The following is a 16,680-nucleotide window of genomic DNA, read 5'->3' on the forward strand; positions in this document are numbered from 1 at the left end:
AAATGTTTTTTATTGTATTTCTGTGCATAGTGGTCCGAACGAGACCATCTTGACGCGTGTGCTGAGCCTTCGGCTACCTTATACTGAAAATACTTCTCTTGCATCGACCATTAACATCACCTTTGACGTGAACATCACTACCGACTTTGATGAGGTAACACACAAATTGATATGCTACTTATGTGTATAACCTATTTTGAGTTAAATGTCGGAAAAGCACTAAACACAAAAGCTAGAAACAATGACAATTAAGTCTCGCAGATGCTCAAGCTAAAATAGATAGCATTTGAACTTTGCAGTTTTTGCAATGATCAGTCCTAGAATGAAATGCATTTTGAATTGATAAGAAAACTCTCTAAATTCAGCTTCAACTGTTTGATAAAAAAATATCTAAATTCCAAGACTTTGACCGATTAATACTTACTGAGTTATTACCTTACTTAATTAATTAAAGTTAACGATTGGTTATTATATTTATTTTCTTCTTCTTCTTTATTAATAGTCACTAGAACCATTCTGCAAATATCTCAATTTGAAAAAGTGAGTATATCCTAAATATTCTCTATTTAATAGATATTTCTGTAAGGCAAAATTAGTTTAGGAGTTGTTTTAATGGGCGCTCGATTTGCTATTCAAGGTGTGTGTGTGTGGGTGGGGTGGGTGGGTGGGTGGGTGGGGGGGGGGGGGGTTATGTTATTGACATGGAACCATTGGCCTGAGCACAAGTGAGAACAATCCGGCTCGCGGACAAGCTTTCTGTACCCCTCCAGAAGGCTTTCATAGCCTAAAGGAAATGCGAAATGAAAACAAAAAATAATAAATAAAACCATTGCAACGGTTTCAATCATAATTTGATAGATTTCGAGAAACAAAATTTCGATGCTGTTCGATAGCAAAAGCTATAGTAGCAATGTAGATAATGTATTATACCTTTATTTTGGAAACTTTCATTTCAAAACTAGTGAAGGAAAAGATTGAGTATTATTCTGTAGCAGGGGAACAACCACCAGTTCTGTTATAAGAGAGGTGAGGCTAAGATAGTATGTCATCCTTGGGGTGTGGGGGGGGGGGGTACGAAATTTCAACTATATATGCACGGTACACTAAGATTTTGTACTTATTATTTTTGTTTGTCAAGCTAGATGACTGGGCCACTCGCCTTTTTATCGGGGGGGGGGTGGGAGAGGGGGTTCTGGAAGCTTAAACAAAGAAAAGTCATCATATTATTCACAAAGAGATCTTAATATATTTACAACACCTTAACGTCTCCATATATCCATTCATTTGAGTTCTTTTTTTTTTTGGTTTCATATTCTCAGCTCAACTTGGCTGACAAATGGTGTCGGAATGATCCTTGCTGAAAACATTAGCGATGACTTAGTCAGAATTGTGTGTTCTGTATCTCATCTCACCAACTTTGCTGTCCTGTTGTCTCCTGTTGACCTGGAACATGTAAATGCCTCTATTTACTTTTTAAACTAATATCAGGGGTGGTAGGAGAGGGTTCAGGCTGAGCGGGGGGGGGGAGGGGAGCAGAGATATCAGTGGGGGGATCTTCGAGGAGCAGTTGGACCTGTACTATTGATTTAAGGGGGTGACCCTACAAAGTAACCTCATAACAGACTTTCAGACAAAATGGATCCTTTGTTGCATTTTCGCACCCTCAAATTTCACGTGTCTTGCTATAGCTTCATATCTTTCCTTTCAATTTGCCAAAAAAATTGCACTTAGTAAGACAACAAGAACGGTGGTACGTTTTAAGTACAAAAATAAAATAAAGGTAATTTTTTGTATGACCATAAGAGGCATTTCTGTATTAATGAAAAGCCGGACATCATAAAAAATCGGTTGCACACGTTACCCCCCCCCCCCGAACACCCCAACCCCGGCTATTATCATATTTTGATCAATATAGTTAGGTGTATGTATATGCTAATGTGTAAATATCACAGGACTTAGCTCAGTACAGGCCTAATTGTTATTGTTAATCCATTGTTTATATTCAATTCTAAAGATATTTTTAATGAATTATAGACATTAATTATTTTAGGGCAATTGGAAATTAATGTTTTGCTGTTGATTTTTGTGCTGTCCCTGATGAACGGACGTAATGTTTTGTTTGTTAGACTAAGTATAGTACAGCCACTTTCATGGATGAGTCTAAGATGTTTAAATGGTCATTTCGTAAAAAAACGAAAACAGCAGTGTTTTTCTTGACGGTCTACATCATATCAAACATAATTTTGCTCCTAAAATCTTCCTATGAAGAAGAGTCAATTCAAATAGTGAACCCCCCACCCCCCCCTTTCACCCCCGTAAAAAAAAAGATGAGGAAATTTCTTCAAATCCATCTCATTTATGTATGTATTACTTTTTGTATAACTTAACAAAAAATAATCTTCATAAAACTCCGCTTAAGGAAAAATGATTGATCTCTCGATAAAATTATATTAATTTTTCTCTAATGTTCTCATTTTTCTTTTCTTTTCTTTTAGGATCTGGCTATTTCTTTGTTAAGTTACTTTCTCGTGACAGTTTCAATAATATGCCTTTTGTTAACATTTGTGGTTCTAATGTCACTTCGGTAAGTCGAGTTCCTGTTTATGTTGCATTTATATATGTTTGTCAGTAGAGTAGGCGAGGGGAGGGGGGTGGGGGAGGCTACTAAAGGGTTAGAAATAGGCCTTTTCCAACGATTCGTTGAACTAGGGCCCAGTGTCGACCCCCCCCCCCTCGTCTCTCAGCCCAACAGTTTATTCCAAGTAGTACGGAGAATAAGATGAAATATTGACTTTATGTGCTATACATGCACCTATCGTTCCAAATTACATTTTTATCTCCAATCCAGTAAAATTATTACATAATCTACGTCATCATTAAATGCACGTCACCATAGGTAGGATGACGTCATATTAAGCCCGTATAACCAAATGTCCCTGAGTTGTAGAGTCAATGTGGAAAAACTTGTCTTATTGATGTCTTTGGTTTGTATTTTGTTTTTATGTATAATATACCTAAATATTATACACGGATACGGTCTTAAATGTTTTAGAAGCAGCCTTTTTATTTTTAATTTATTTTAATTTATTTTTTTAATATTTTTTTACAAACCACGTCTCTGAGTATTCAAATGCTTGTAGTAGTGCAATAAAAACAGTGATTAGTGAGTTTTGTTGCAAACATAAAGACTTTTCTTTCCATTCTTTTGCCCCACAGTGAGATTGCTCTCTCACAGCGGATCCAAATCCTGAAGAACTTTATAGTTGCATTGATGGTGGCTCAGTTGCTGTTTGTGTTCACCTCCTCTTTACTTTCTAAAACAGTAAGTCATCGGCTGGTCAAGGGCGTAGGAACCGGGGGGCTGGGGGGCGCCAGCCTCCAATATGGGGGGGGGGGGGGGCGGAAGTATCATTCCGCCCCCCCGCTCCGCAAGTCAAAAAACCCCTTTTTCATTTCCAAATGAGAAAAAAGTCTCATATAGAGCACCAAATTGCATCTAAGGCCAGGTGAAAATGCAAAATTATTTACAAAATGGAGTGGGATGTTGAAGTGTGCTATATTGCACCAAATTGCATCTGAGGCCACCTGGAAATGCAAAAAAATTCCAAAGGGGAGGGGGACACCCCCTCCCCTTAGACCCCTCCCTCAGGCCGGCCATCAATCTTCAGCCCCCCCCACTCAAAATTACCTTCTTACGCCCCTGGGCTGGTGTGTGTGGTCATTTTAAAGGAATTTACTTCTAGCTGGTATTTAAGTAACTGCAACATAATAGTTCACTCTCGTTACTCTTTAATCCGTCTCAAATCCCATTTCATTCTGCTTAGTACATTAATACTTGTTCGAAACCCATCATATTAAGTATATATATATATATATATATATATATATATATATATATATATATATATATATATATATATATATTAGTAAATGGGACTCAGTACATGGGACTCAGTCGATTGGTACTCAATATATGCAGGGTACTCAGTAAATTGGTATTCAGTGTATGGGGACTCAGTAAATTGATATTCAGTGGATGGGTAACTCAATACATGGGTACTCAGTGGATGGGTAACTCAATACATGGGTACTCAGTAGATGTGGACTCAATACATGGGTACTCAGTAAATTGGTACTCAGTAGATGGGGACCCATTGGATGGGGTCTCAATGAATCGTTCAATACTTAAGCAAAATTTTCATTTGGGGGGGGGGGGGCAGAAACCACACGTATATTAGTTTCTATTATAGCCATGTGTTTTCAAAATTTGTTTCAATGTGACCAGAGAGCTTCATTTGTTCATTTGTACACTCCCTGATGTGACAATGTATATTCTGGTCTGTGCCGCAATATGTCAGATGAATTGAGCCATTTAACCCCGCCCCAAAACAAACAGGGAAGTTTTCATTGAATGCAAGAAACCTTTATCTTTTTAAAGTAAACTACTAGTGTCTTTTCGTTAAATGTAAAACAACTTGTGGTACGGCACGTATCCACGGCGGATTAATTTTGTGAGGAAGTATTTAGGTAACTCAGTGATCCACTCCCCCAAATTAAAGTCAAAAGTCTCTCTGCTCATTCAAAGTTTATGAACCCCACCCTCCCCCCCCCAACCCAAGGTTCAATCCCCCTCCGCCGTCCCCGCCGTTGAACGGTTATAAATGTTATCATTGTGTACACATCATGTATGTTATATGTAATTTGCATATACAGATCCATTAGTATCTGAACCAATGTTCAAATATAATAACATAACGTTCTATTCTGGAAATTTTTTTTTTCTCTCTTACTTGTTTTTGTATTTGCTTGTATTTTTGTTTTGTCTGTGTGTGTGTGTGTACAGGTCCTCTGTAAGTTAGCTGCGGCTCTCTCGCATTACTTCTGGTTGGCTGCGTTCACCTGGATGTTAGTACAGGGAGTCCAGCTCTACACAAAAGTCCGTCGTTTGGTCGGAGGACACATCAAACAACGTCACTATGTCTTGTTTGCATGGGGTCAGTGTACTTTTATCATTACTCTGCAGGCTTTTAGTCAGCTTTAAATGGTGTGAAGACTCTCGCAAAAAAGAAACGTCTAATGCCGGTAATCTGACCTAGTTTCGAATGAGGTGTAACAGAAGTGTTAGACACCACCATCAATCCCAGAAAATACACACACAGCTGGCTACCGTCGGTAATTAGACGCTAGTGTACAGTCAGTACATACAGCTGCTGTAAATACCCACAGCACAGTGTATAAACGATACAGCGATGGACATCTCAGGTCCAGCTAAAGATAACAAGGTATCACGTTTCATTACTGTCTGCATTTTGTAGCGACACGAACAAAACGTTACTTTCAAGCAACAGAAAGTTAACTTTTTCAGATGGCCGCACGCGGTTGGGGCGAGTCTTCAATGCCTTTAATCCTAGTAGTATAGTAGTGTGGGGATGAAGGAGGAGGAGGAGGGGGGCATCCTTTTTATAAGGATAGTCCAAGGGTAATGTCACTTTATATTTTACTCAAGAAAGAGGAAAGTTTTCCTAACATCCTTTGTGAAATGGTTGCATTAATTTTCTTCATAGCACTTTCTAGATTACTGGAACTTTTACTATAGTTTGTCCCAAACGTGAACATAAAAACCAGCAGGTGTGATGTCATAGTTACAAACAGTCGCAATTTTTTTTTTTTTTGTGACTTCTTGTTCCCTCAATTGCTTTTTACCGTTGTAGAGACGACGTTAGCAATACACATATGGCTGTTGTCCATTCATACCGAGACGTTATCACTATTTTGGATTAGAATGTTGGAATTGATTTCCATGGATAACTGGAAACGGTTTTATCTCAATATGCGTCTATGACATCACAAGTTCACTGCTATAGTACAAAACCTGTCATTTTTATATGCTGTTACGTACAAAAACAGACAAACACACACACACGCACACACACGCATACCCACACAGAGGAATTGAATGCAAATTTCTTCAAGATAATTAGTAAGTAGTCGAGTATATATCTCTCTTTCCCCAGCCAACCTCCCTCCCCACCCCCCCCCCACCGACTATATTTTTATTGATCGACTGGATGATCCTGTCATAAAGATAGGTCCATTAATTATTGCTAATTAAAATGTTCAACTCCGTGCGGTTTCGTACACCATTAATCTTCTTGTTTTCCTTGCATTGTTTTTAAATCATTTTTTCCCTTGTTAGGTGTCCCTTTACCGATCGCTCTAATTCCTTTGATTATCAACTATGTCAAGGAAACGGAACTAAAAGTGTAAGCTTTCTTTGTTATAATTTTTTTTTGGAAAACCAGACATGATTTCAATAAATTACGGCAAGGTTGACAATCTATCTGAGTAAAAAAAAATGTTCGCTGTAGTAGTAGTGGTGATTTCAGTCGTTTTGTGATATTGATATATTAATATGATATTAATATGCATGTATATGGTTCACCAGGCGATTTTTTTTTGTATGTTCAGATATAATAGTCTTTTTCTTCTTCTTCTTCTTTTTTGATACCTTTCTGAACTTTTTTTTGTTTCAGCTGCTGGTTACCGCCAGACTTGATCTGGTTCTTCGCCATACCTGTGATTGTGGTCTTCTGTGTAAGTATTTAAAGGATGACGTTTTAGGCACATAATTCATTTTGGATTTGCTGTTAAACATTCCCATTTATTGAAGTGGCTGTCCGACTACTCAGCCTCATACACAGATCCTCCGCTACAACACAACAATCTGGAAAACATAAGACCTTTAAAAGCCTTTTTAAAGTAACATGTTTGCGATGCTTTGCAAACTTGTCTATGTTGAACGTGCCCCCTCCCCCACCCCCACCCCAATGGTAATCTTTTGTTCATCAGAAGTTAAAAGAACATTTTTGGGAGGGGGCAAGTTCCTTGAATTTATGTAACAATGGCAGATCAGCCTTTCTGTTTATCTCTTAATCTCATATTCCTGTTTAAGTGAAGCTAATATGCTGATATGTTCAACTTATTTTCATTCCATCTCATAGGTAAATGGGACAGTGGCATATCTGGTGATGAAGACTTTCTTATCAATCAAAGCAAACAAGGACAAAACAGAATCTGAAAAGATAAGGTGAGTTTCATGTTTCGAGTTTCGTTCACCCCTTTCTTCCCTCCCAGAAATGTAGCCGGAAATTCTGAGTTGGAGTTCCACTTGCTACACATTAATGCTACATATATATATATATATATATATATATATATATATATATATATATATATATATATATATATATATATATATTATATATATATATATATATATATATATATATAATTGAAATCGTAATGAGTTGGAAAATCAAGAGCAGTGAAAAAACTTCCAGCCTCCACTGGGTTTCGAACCCCAGCCCCCCGCTTTATATGCGGTCACCCTATATTTATTTATTTTGTATCGGTAAGATATGAATTTGGTGAGTGCATCTGACCACAGCAGAGTGTTCTAAAGATCATGACGTCACGTAAATTTTATGAAAATAACTTTTCCTTTAATTCTTGAACCTCCTTGTTTATGATCTCCAGAGCAAGTGTGCGTGCAGTGTTAGTGATGCTTCCTGTCCTTGGGTTGACCTGGTTCTTCGGACTGTTGCTGCTGGTTCAACCAACAGTGGAAATTTTCCAGTACATGTTCGTTATTCTGAACGGCCTTCAGGTTGGTCTCCAAAACGAAGTACCTCACTTGAGAACTTTGAAAGTTTTAGCTCATTTAAATACGCTGTACCTTGTAAATTGTTACATACGTGACGCTGCTGACAAGAAGGGGCGGGGTGGGGTGGGGTGGGTGGGGTGGGGTGGGGTGGGTGGGGTGGGGTGGGGTGGGGGATCAGGGGGTTTAAAGCCCAGTTGGCCCAGGATCAAAAAGTAGCTCAGTCAAAGTTTGAGGTGCCCGGGAAATATGGGATGAAAACTGATGTATTCTCATTCTAGTTATAAGATGAAGAGTGTTAAAAAAGGGGGAGGGGAAGGGTTGGTGAAATGTATGATGCCTTTCAGACTGACAAAGGCTTCGATTAAGACGTATTCCAGGTTTGTTTTTAAGAAATTAATTTTTTTCCCCTTTAATTTCTAAGTTTTTTAGTGCAATGTTCCCAGTTATATCACCAGAATACTACTTGAAATATAGCAAGGTATTTGACAGCTTATCGTGGTTTCTTCGTTTATTCGGCGGGTGTAATATTGAAGGCTTTTATTTTGAATGTAATCTTCACGGCATGATAACGATACGGTTTATCATTCCTATAGTAGTACTTCCCCTACCCCCCTACATGGTGACATGGGGGCACGTGTCCCCCTCACCCTTTCCCTCCCCCCCGTCACTGGCTTCCAAAGGGCTTATATTTTATTGTGTATATTGTGTTCTATTGTGCTCTATTGCTTTCTATTGTGCATTATTGTGTTCTATTGTGTAAAGCGATACTCATCACTGATAATGTTTCCAAAATGTGATTAATCTTATTCTTTTTGTTCCCACCCCCCCCCTCCATTCATCCCAGGGCGTGCTTGTTTTCCTGCTTCACCTTGTACTCAATGAAGACGTAAGTAAAATCTGGAATTGTTGCATAAATTAAAAGACCAAACAAGTAACAAACTAAAAAGAAAACATGAAAATTCTTGCGATATTTATAATATTTAATGAGAACTTGCTTTACAAGTCAACTGTGACTGAAATAGTCGATAAACTGAGTTTATGATTCATTTTTTAAATATTTTTTTAATACATTTTTTAATTATAAATGAACCCTCATGAAGTTTTCTTCCTTCTCATCGCCTTTCTCTCCCAGGTGAGATCTGCTGTACTGAAGCGCAGGAATAAAGTAGCTGCCAATACTGAAAATTCCATCTTCACCAAGACAACTGTAAGGTTTATTATAATTGTTTCTTATAGAATCAATGTTTATCATGTTAGCTAGTATTTCTTAAAATAAAGGCAAAGATCTCTAAATTCATGAAAATTTTGTGTTGTTTGTCAAATTTGTTATATTTATGGAAATGTGAATTATTACAGGATGACTGAATTTTTGTATATTGAGTTGATCTTTAATAGATAGGTTGTATTTCTGTCACTCTGTTAATGTTTGAGATGTGACGTAATTTCAACTGCTGCGGTTCATCAATTTAAGTGACTGAACTACTTAGTCTAAGACACAGATCATTGGGTCAATTTCTCAAGTGTAACACAAAACTCGATAGGAAATCATAAGAAGTTTTTTGTGGCCTCAAATGACATATTTCTAATGTATTACATATTTCTCAAGGTCATGCGATGGTACGCTGTTGTTGATATGAAGATAAAAGAACATATTTTGGTAGAGTCATAGGCGTAGGAGGCGGGTGGGGGGCTGGGGGATGCAGCCCCCCACCACAAATGTTTGTGAAAATTTGGGAAATATGCAGAGAATTTTTCGGGCACCTACTGAAAGACAAATAATTTGCAATGTGTTTTTTAATGGTTAAACTGATATTATTATTATCATGATTATTGTAACGACTACCCCCAATAATTATAACCATATGGAAAGGTAAGAACACGGCAAATGATTGTATGTTATTGGCATGCGAAGCAAAAACCGATGCATGCCTATATTATATGCACATTAACATGTGCGCGACAAATTTTGGTTATATTTTTCGGGCAAGTCACTGCAGCCCTCCCCCCCCCCCCAATCAAATTGGGCTCCTACGCCTATGGGTAGAGTTATTAGAATTTATAAAACAATGGACCAACATAAAATACTTTAGACCACCTTCACCTGAGGAGCAGTCGTCATCATCATCAATGTTAGCCTTAAAGAACCACTCTAGATATTTATCATATTTTAATGGTGAATATCATGAGAAATAGAACAGCTATGGAAACATAACTGCCACATATATATTTTTTTAAATTTTATTTCTTGGGACAATCAATGTTTTCAGACTAAAATTCTGCCCTAAAGTTATCCTTTAATATCATAAAATATGTCTATGTGAAATGTATATGAAAATAAACGGAGAGACAACTCTGATTATTTAATCACGGTTAATCCGTTCATGCAAGATATTTGTCAAAAGGGTTCTATACAAATTCTGTGAAGTTTTTTTGCTCCTGTATATAAAGATGTGTAAGAAGATGGTAATATAACCAGCTGTGCAATGGGCACTTCAAACTCGAATATTGTAGCTCCAAGAATGTTGGACGCTTAGAATAGGTGGTAGTTTTTTTTTTTTTTTTTTTTTTTTTGGGGGGGGGGGGTTAAATTTGATTCTTTATTTTCCACATTTGAATTACACACACGAATATTTCAAGTGTTTTAAAGGGTTATACTGCACGCTACATTTCGATGACATTCCAGTGGTGTTAGTCATGATCGAAATATTTTATATACTGGAATACTCCTTTAAGTTTAGATGGATAATAAAGTCAGGCCGGCCCCTCCGTCCTGGTTTAAATGATTATGCTACTTATATTGTTTTATAATTTCTAGTAACTCAACAAAAATCGTTCTTTAAGCTTCACGCAAAAAGACCACAAAAAAAACCCACACAGAGAAACAGATAGCACACACTAGCATTGGTACATCGAACACAACATGTCCTCGACAAACTTGTAAAAGCACTATAAGCTTGCCGAGAACATATCTTGTGAAAACACAGCATTTAGTACTAAGATGGAACCTTCACCGGGATGTTGGGGATTAGAATTTTCTTTCATCACTTACAACTAATTTCAAACTATCTGTCAATACTTAATGAATGAAGAGACGTTGAAACTCTCTAACACGTATTCTTCCAGTTATTCTGATTTTCATATTTTTCTTCCCCGTCTAAAGCGAGCCAAGGCCGCCGGGGAAAACGAAAGCTCACAGACCAATACTTCAAAGGTTCCACTGCCTTCAGGTAAATATATATATTTATATATAGATATCATTGTCACGTGATAACATCTCTAGAAAAAAAAACATTGTTTAAATATGATTTAATTCCTTGACCTCGTCCATCCCCCAACCCCTCCTCTTTCGCATCGTCCTTGCTCTCTGGATGGAATGACTTAGTTCTATGATTGGGTAAGGGTTCACCCCCTGAGTATATTAATTGATACTAAGGTGTGGAAGGGGTAACCCCTCCCCCTTCTTCCCGAGTTCATTAATTGATATTGAAGTTGGCAACCATCATTCTTGATTTACGTAGTTTTGTATTGAGTTGGACATCTATCATCCCTTCAAAACCATTACTTCATAGTGTGTGTCGGAAGTCACCCCTGGGTGTATTTATTGATACTGAGGTGGGGAAGGGTTAACCCCCCCCCAGTGCATTAATTATTACTGAAGTTAAACAACCATCATCCTTCATTGCGTGGTTTGATATTGAGTTGGACAAACATTTCATGTTGAGGTTATAAACAACATCCGCTGAGCACATGACTTGATATTTTAGGTTGGACAACCATTCCATTTACTTGAGTAAAAGTGAGTAACCCCCCCCCCTCCCTCCCCCCGCCAGAAGAACTTTTGTGAAAACTATTTTAATGAAAATTCCTATTTGTTATTGACATAATATTCAACAATGTGACATTGATTATAACAATTCGGTACGACTATTATTATTATGATTTTTGTTTTTCTCAATATTTTGGATATTATTATTCATTGGAAAAACAAAATTCGGTGTTCTGTGTCCTCTGTCATTTGAGATTGGAGCAGATTGAAATTACTCCACGAACCTTAAACATAAGCTTTCCAAAATCAACACTTTACCCTCATCCTCGCATTTCTCCTGGTTTCCCACCCTATGAATGCGTGTTGAAAATTTGAACGAAAATATAAATGAAAAACGTATCTTGTCGAAACCCACCCTTTCCCCTTCCCCCTTCATTCCTCTTCCTCTCTCATCGTCATCGACATCGTCATCGACATCGACATCGTCCTCGTCGTTATTGTCGTCTTCATCGTCATCGTCGTCGTCATCGTCATTACTATTATTATTATTATTACTATTATTATTATTATTACTATTATTACTATTATTACTATTATTATTATTATTATTTAAACTTTTCCGTGATTGTTTTCATCCTAGTTTCAACGGATATGTAACGCCGAAATCACCAAAACAACCACATCGATGAATTCAAGCAAAAATCAACTTAGTTTTTCATGTAATATTTCGGAAGGAATATATTTACATGTTAATTACCACGATATCTGGATTTAATTTATCAATGTGGACTTTCTTTTATTCTTAAACTTATCTTAAACTTCTGAATGTTTTTCGTATAACTATGTGTCCTTATTTTTATTTATGTCTATTAAATGTTCTCAAAGAATTAATTATAACTTTATATTAATACATTTAATCAGATGAAAATGATATATATTCGTTACGGAATAAAAAAAGTGTTCGTAAAATCATTTAGTGAACAGTCAATATTTCTTTGTCAGAACCCTCCCTCACACTGACCTTGCAAATGTTGTTTCTGTTAAACTGTATTGATTGCAACTAAATATGTATAATTTATCGTGAAAGATAATATTTATTCGGAAATATATTCGGAAATATATATAAAAAATATATATATATATATATATGTATGGGTGTATGTATGTATGTATGTATGTATGTATGTATCTTACTGTAAATTCAGTCATTATGATTAATTGTTCTGACATTTACGGAATTTTCTCTTAATCAAATGTATGGGTTCAATGTTTCTTTTTCTTTCTTTTACCGAATGAAAAATAATGTTTCAGAGAGCAATTAACTTGATTTTGTTGAATGGCATACAGGAAATGGCAAAAAAAGTGTGAAATTTTAAGAGCAAATATCAATCATTTTTCAAATATAGCCTCAACTGTTGCATGATGTTCATCAGGATATACTACTTAGTGTCCATTAGGTAAAATACATAGTATCCAATATGTCAAAATACATATTGTCCATTAGGTCAAAATACATAGTGTTCAGGAGCTCCAAATACATAGTGTCCAATAGCTCACAATACATAATAGCTCAAAATACATAGTGTCCAATAGTTCAAAATACATAGTGTCCAATAACTTAAAATACATAGTGTCCAATAGGTCATAATATATAGTGTTTATTAGGTCAAAATGCATGTTGGTTTAAGGAAAATATGTTTGCAGAATTGTCTAAAACAATACAACAACCAAGACATTCCAGGTGATCATTTCATCGCCAATGATACATTTAAAACAAGTGAATTGTTTATTAATTTGCCAAAACAAGTTCAATAATGCGGTGATGAAAACACCTCTCCGTTGCAGAAACGAAATAACAACACTAACAATTTTTTGAAATTAACTCTTCTCTGCTTCTGCCTCCTCAATTCTTAATTCAATACAAAGTTTGTCCCAAATCTAGTGAATAAACTAAAGATAATTCAGCAATAAGCATCTTTCCATTCGAACACTACAAGGAAGTTTTGTTACAATTTTTCATTAAATTTATAGAATATGTTTCAATATGTTCAGAAGAACAACATGCATAGTGTTCAATGGTCAAAATACATAGTGTCCAGAAGAACAAAATGCATAGTGTTTCATAGGTCAAAATACATAGTGTCCAGAAGAACAAAATGCATAGTGTTCAATAGGTCAAAATACATAGTGTCCAGAAGAACAAAATGCATAATGTTCAATAGGTCAAAATACGTAGCGTCCAGAAGAACAAAATGCATAGTGTTCAATAGGTCAAAATACATAGTGTTCAGAAGAACAAAGTGCATAGTGTTCAATAGGTCAAAATACATAGTGTCCAGAAGAACAAAGTAGGCCTATGTTATATTTTGTTATGCATAGTTAGTATATAGATCCAAATTGCATAAGTTTAAAATATAATTGAAAGTTACGTTAGGTCGATTCTGGATCAGAAGACATTGTCTATACCTGAACTTCTAACACTGTTCGAAAACATTCCATTATGATAGCTATTAGCAATAACTTCATATTTTTTATGACTTTCTAGTAACTTTATCACTTTTTAAGAAAGTTAGCAATTTTATTTTTAGACCGAATGTTTTTTTCTTTCTTAGAAAAATTAACACATGTAAACATTAATCCCTTGCCTGAAACCCATAGAAAAGTACTGCAACTTTTAAACAGCTTATTTTCTTAAGAGATTACTACCGGTAAATTGTAGAGTACAAATCCATGAATAAAAGTACGAAAAATTTGTACTTGCGAGTACGTCATCACTCGATTACAAGGTTTTGTTTGTGGTAACCATGACAACATCCATGATCATGTTCGCCTCCGACGTTGGTCATGTGTGTTGTTAGTGATTCGAAAAACCTACATTCAATTATGACGCAATCTCCAACCATGCATATTCGGTATAAAAGATTTTAATAAATGTTTCGATGTTACCTGGTTGTGTTGGATTTTACTTTATATTTGTATCTTGCTTTTCAACGGCTAAATCACGGAGAAGAACTTAGGAGCTAAAGATGATCTACATCTCTTCATCCCCACCACCCCCCCCCACCCTCCCCCAACTCCGCCGTACACGCTCCACCTCCTGCGTACGTCATTTCAAACCGAATAAATGCAATTGTATACCATCTGGATTCCCACACCCACTTCCCTTCCCCGGGGAACGAAAACCTAGATATGATGATAAATAGTTTATTGACTTGAAATACATGGTAATATAATACTTCAATACTTCACGTATGATACAAAGTTTATAACGTTACATGCAATGCCTTGAAATACATTACTGGATTATCGATCCAAAACATTAAAGAAGGCCTATTATATCACAATTCTATCGTTTGACCTGAAAACGCCATCGACCCTACGCATGATTTTGGAAAGAATTGAAAGAGTTAAAAGGTACATTCTATTGAATTTAAAGCCTCTAAATATTAAAATTATGTTATTTTAAATATTCTGATAATTCGAGCTTTCATTCCAACAAAGGACGTATCACGAGGGTATTATTGACTGACTAAAAGTAGTATTCAATATTAAAATAATACTACTTTCAGATATTCAAATAAATTCGAGCTTTTTTCAATGTAGGGACTTATCATGCTGTTATTATTTACAGGAATGTAAACTGAAGGGCGCCATCGACCTTACCCATGATTTTGGAAAGAACTGATAAAGTCACGATTTGGGCCAAACTTTGAAAAAAAAAATCATAAGGCTATAGCCTTACAAAATAATTGGCCGAAAAATGAAAGTTTTCAGATTTCAGTTGAGTTGCTCATTATCGATTACCAGAGCTCATAAGCTGTTTTTCGTGAAGTTAAAAGTGGTTTTATATGGAACTTTAAGTCTCTAAATATGAAAATAATATCATTACAAATATTGTTTTTAAATTCGAGCTTCTTTTAAATGTAGGGACTTATCATGCTGTTATTATTTACAGAGATGTAAACTGAAGGACGCCATCGACCATACCCATCATTTGGAAAGAATTAATGAAGTCACGATTTGGGCCAAAATGTTAGAAAATCATAAGGCTATAGCCTTACAAAATAATTGGCCGAAAAATAAAAGCTTCAAATTTCAGTCGGGATGCTCATTATGGATTACCGGAGCGCATAAGTGGTTTTTCGTGAAGTCATATTTGTCTGTTTTAATCGGGAAGTTTATAACGGATTTAGAGAGTTTAGTAGATATTAGCATTTCTTTGTCAGAAACTTGACGAATAATACAGTTTGTGCCAATATTTCATGTTAGAACGACAGAAAGGTTTCATATTCCATTTTATTGTCCATATATGTACGTGGTATAACGCTATTATTACCTTATTCATAATCCAAAGGACTTGATGCCTCCTTTGTATTATTTTGGAAGGAATTTAGCAAAACTCGTCATTTTGACCAAAATGGTAGTAGACCATATAGCAAACTTAAAGGTTTGACTGCAATCGTGAGGCCCTTTGCTGGCAAGAGAAACTGGATCGGATCCGAAGCTTGAATCAGAGTCGATCTTCTGTTTCCATTGGTCGTTTTATCGGTAGCTGTGCACCTGGATTTCAAGAGGTGGCAGGTCACATGTGTAACCTTTATCCGTGTTTATAACATTGTAGGGCAAGCATGGGTTACATCATTGTTTCGTGTAGGTACCGCACCACAATTAGACTAGTGTACATCCGCTTGAAAGGTTAACCATTGTCAGAGAAAAGGGGTAAAAGTACCTAAGGTAAAGCTTGCTTAATAACGGCATTGAAGACTCGCCCAAATGAGATGTCCATCGCTGTATTGTTCATGGAGGTACCTCCATGATTGCTTGTGGGTATTGACACTGTGCTGTGGGTATTGACCGCAGCTGTATGTACTGACTGTACACTAGTGTCTAATTACCGACGGTAGCAAGCTGTGTGTGTATTTACTGGGAACGATGGTGGTGTCTAACACTTCTGTTACACCTCATTCGAAACTAGGTCATATTACCGGCATTAGACGTTTTTTTTGCGCGAGTCTTCACACCCTTTAAGCATGTTATCAGTTACTGTCATTGGTTGTTCTGCCTTTATATGGAAGAGCATAATTTAAAGTACAGATGGTGTGAAAAAAGGGAGGATCGGAGGTGATATAAACCATTTTAGAAAATCTTTGGTTAAATGTTGATATTACTCCGGGCGAGCAGATGGAAGGGTGAGGGTTCAGTATGCTAAACTTGCTCCTCTTCTTGCTCAAAATCTAAACGGTCATGATAT

The 16,680-nt window shown here is 36.4% G+C and overlaps 1 protein-coding gene across 1 annotated transcript in view; it reads left to right on the forward strand.

The window, feature by feature from the left end:
* The window catches only part of LOC139972126 (adhesion G-protein coupled receptor D1-like), a 42,358-nt gene extending 27,984 nt beyond the window's left edge, over positions 1-14,374 (forward strand). The window contains exons 13-27 of the mRNA XM_071979071.1: positions 31-154; positions 503-540; positions 1,320-1,452; positions 2,496-2,584; positions 3,217-3,322; positions 4,844-4,994; positions 6,197-6,263; positions 6,534-6,594; positions 7,002-7,087; positions 7,537-7,666; positions 8,508-8,549; positions 8,796-8,870; positions 10,824-10,890; positions 12,070-12,886; positions 12,934-14,374. Coding sequence (XP_071835172.1) covers positions 31-154; positions 503-540; positions 1,320-1,452; positions 2,496-2,584; positions 3,217-3,322; positions 4,844-4,994; positions 6,197-6,263; positions 6,534-6,594; positions 7,002-7,087; positions 7,537-7,666; positions 8,508-8,549; positions 8,796-8,870; positions 10,824-10,890; positions 12,070-12,086 — 1,186 coding nt within the window. The 3' untranslated portion in view covers positions 12,087-12,886; positions 12,934-14,374. The remainder of the gene's footprint in view (positions 1-30; positions 155-502; positions 541-1,319; positions 1,453-2,495; positions 2,585-3,216; positions 3,323-4,843; positions 4,995-6,196; positions 6,264-6,533; positions 6,595-7,001; positions 7,088-7,536; positions 7,667-8,507; positions 8,550-8,795; positions 8,871-10,823; positions 10,891-12,069; positions 12,887-12,933) is intronic.
* Positions 14,375-16,680: the final 2,306 nt, after the last annotated feature.

This window comes from Apostichopus japonicus, chromosome 8 (assembly GCF_037975245.1).
Source record: "Apostichopus japonicus isolate 1M-3 chromosome 8, ASM3797524v1, whole genome shotgun sequence".
Classification (NCBI taxonomy): domain Eukaryota; kingdom Metazoa; phylum Echinodermata; class Holothuroidea; order Aspidochirotida; family Stichopodidae; genus Apostichopus; species Apostichopus japonicus.